The 1,767-nt window shown below is 41.4% G+C and overlaps 1 protein-coding gene across 3 annotated transcripts in view; it reads left to right on the forward strand.

The window, feature by feature from the left end:
- LOC101987348 (zinc finger protein 14) overlaps positions 1–1,767 on the forward strand; it is a 105,524-nt gene that overhangs the window by 73,318 nt on the left and 30,439 nt on the right. The window contains exon 4 of one of the 3 annotated variants that reach the window (XM_013351556.2): positions 1,258–1,350. The exons of 1 other annotated variant lie outside the window; for it this stretch is intronic. In XM_013351556.2, the coding sequence (XP_013207010.1) occupies positions 1,258–1,350 (93 nt within the window). The remainder of the gene's footprint in view (positions 1–1,257; positions 1,351–1,767) is intronic. One more of the 3 variants, XM_013351557.2, reaches the window with a different exon arrangement.

Consider the following 1,767-nt stretch of genomic DNA (forward strand, 5'->3'; position numbering starts at 1 on the left):
ACACACACTAAAAGAGCAAAAATAAAGAGGCTTCATGAAACCCATAAAAATCCTGCCTGCTTAATTAAGCAAGGTAGTCCCCGACCTCCCCAGACCACACACACACACACACACACACACACACACACACACACACACACACTAAATAAGACAGAGAGCTATTGAAGAAAGAGAACTGATGTCAATCTCTAGTCTCCACAGCGTATGCACAAACACGCACACACACCTGCACAAAGGCACACATCCACACCAACCAGTGCATACCCACATCACACCTACATAACACAACAAACATGTATAAACACCCACACAAAGAAATAAAGAAATAGCAGTAAATGTCTCTTGGGAAACTAATTGTTTTCCCCTCAGTAAAGTAACAGTATTAATAGCTAATGAGATTCGCATAGTTCAGCTAGGTAGTGCTTAGGTACTGCCATAAAATAGACATTTATTATTATTATTATTATTATTATTATTATTATTAAAGAAATAGCTTCTCTCTTTGTATCCCAGAATGACTTCAAAGTCAATTTCAACATCCTCTTGCTTCAGCCACTCAAGTGCAGGTATTACAGGCATGAGCCACTGCATCCAGCTATAGTAGACATTTTTTTAAATTATAGACTAGTTGGCCTAGTAGCTCAGGATTTTCTTATTAACTAATCCTTACATCTTATATTAGCCCATTATTCCTGTCTATGTTAGCCACGTGGCTCAGTACCTTATTCAGCGAGGCAGTCACATCTTGCTTCCTCTGTGTCTGGGTAATGGCTGAAGACTAGTAGACAATTTTTTAATGATTTATTTTTCCGTATGTGTTTGTGTGTTTTAGTATGTGTCTGTGAATTCAGTGCCCGAGGAGGCCAGAAAAGGGTGGCAGATTTCCCTAGAGCTGGGAGTTGTGGGTGCTAGAAACTGAACTCAGGCCCACTGCAAGAGCCATGTATGCTGTTAACCACAGAGCCATCTCTCCAGCCCCTGTAGTAGACACTCCTACTGTTGCTTTTTACAGATAAAGAGAATTAAGCATAGGAGTAGCTTGCCTACTGCCTCACAAAGGTTCTTTCCCCTTCCTCTCTAACCTGGATTTATTAGATAACCTTCATGTGAATGTTCCTAAACCAGCTTACCTTCTTTAAGGACTTTATCAGTTGTCATGGTAACCTATGTTTTGTAATAAATTTCACTAAAATGAACCAAAGAAATTTTGAATTTTCTTTTTATTTCCTCATTACCTCATTTTTCTTTTCTTCTAAGTAGGATGCTTCATTTCTAAACCAGATGTGATTTCCTTGCTGGAGCAAGGGAAAGAGCCCTGGAAGGTTGTGAGGAAAAGAAGACAAAATTCAGGTAAGTGGTCTATGAGGCTTGGGGAACACATTCAACAAGCTGAAAAAGGGGCATGAGGGCTGGAGAGATGGCTTAGAAGTTAAGAGCACTGGCTGCTCTTCCAGAGGACCGAAGTTCAATTCCCAGCAACCACATGGTGGCCCACAGTCATCCCTGATAGGATCTGATGCCCTCTTGTGGTCTAGCTTGTGGACACACATGCAGGCAGAACACTGTATACATGATAAATAAATAAATGTTTAAAAAAGGAAAGAAAGAAAAAGAGGCGCGATAGGTAGTCAGGACAGTGTCCTATAGATTCTCCTCGACATTAGAGAGACGCCGTCGCTATAAATACACAGAGAATAGAGTGGCAGGCAGTGTCAGAGCGCTGTGAGGAGTGCCGGGACCTAGGGAAGCTCTGCCGTGTTTGGTAGG

This window comes from Microtus ochrogaster, linkage group LG4 (assembly GCF_000317375.1).
Source record: "Microtus ochrogaster isolate Prairie Vole_2 linkage group LG4, MicOch1.0, whole genome shotgun sequence".
In the NCBI taxonomy this organism is placed as follows: domain Eukaryota; kingdom Metazoa; phylum Chordata; class Mammalia; order Rodentia; family Cricetidae; genus Microtus; species Microtus ochrogaster.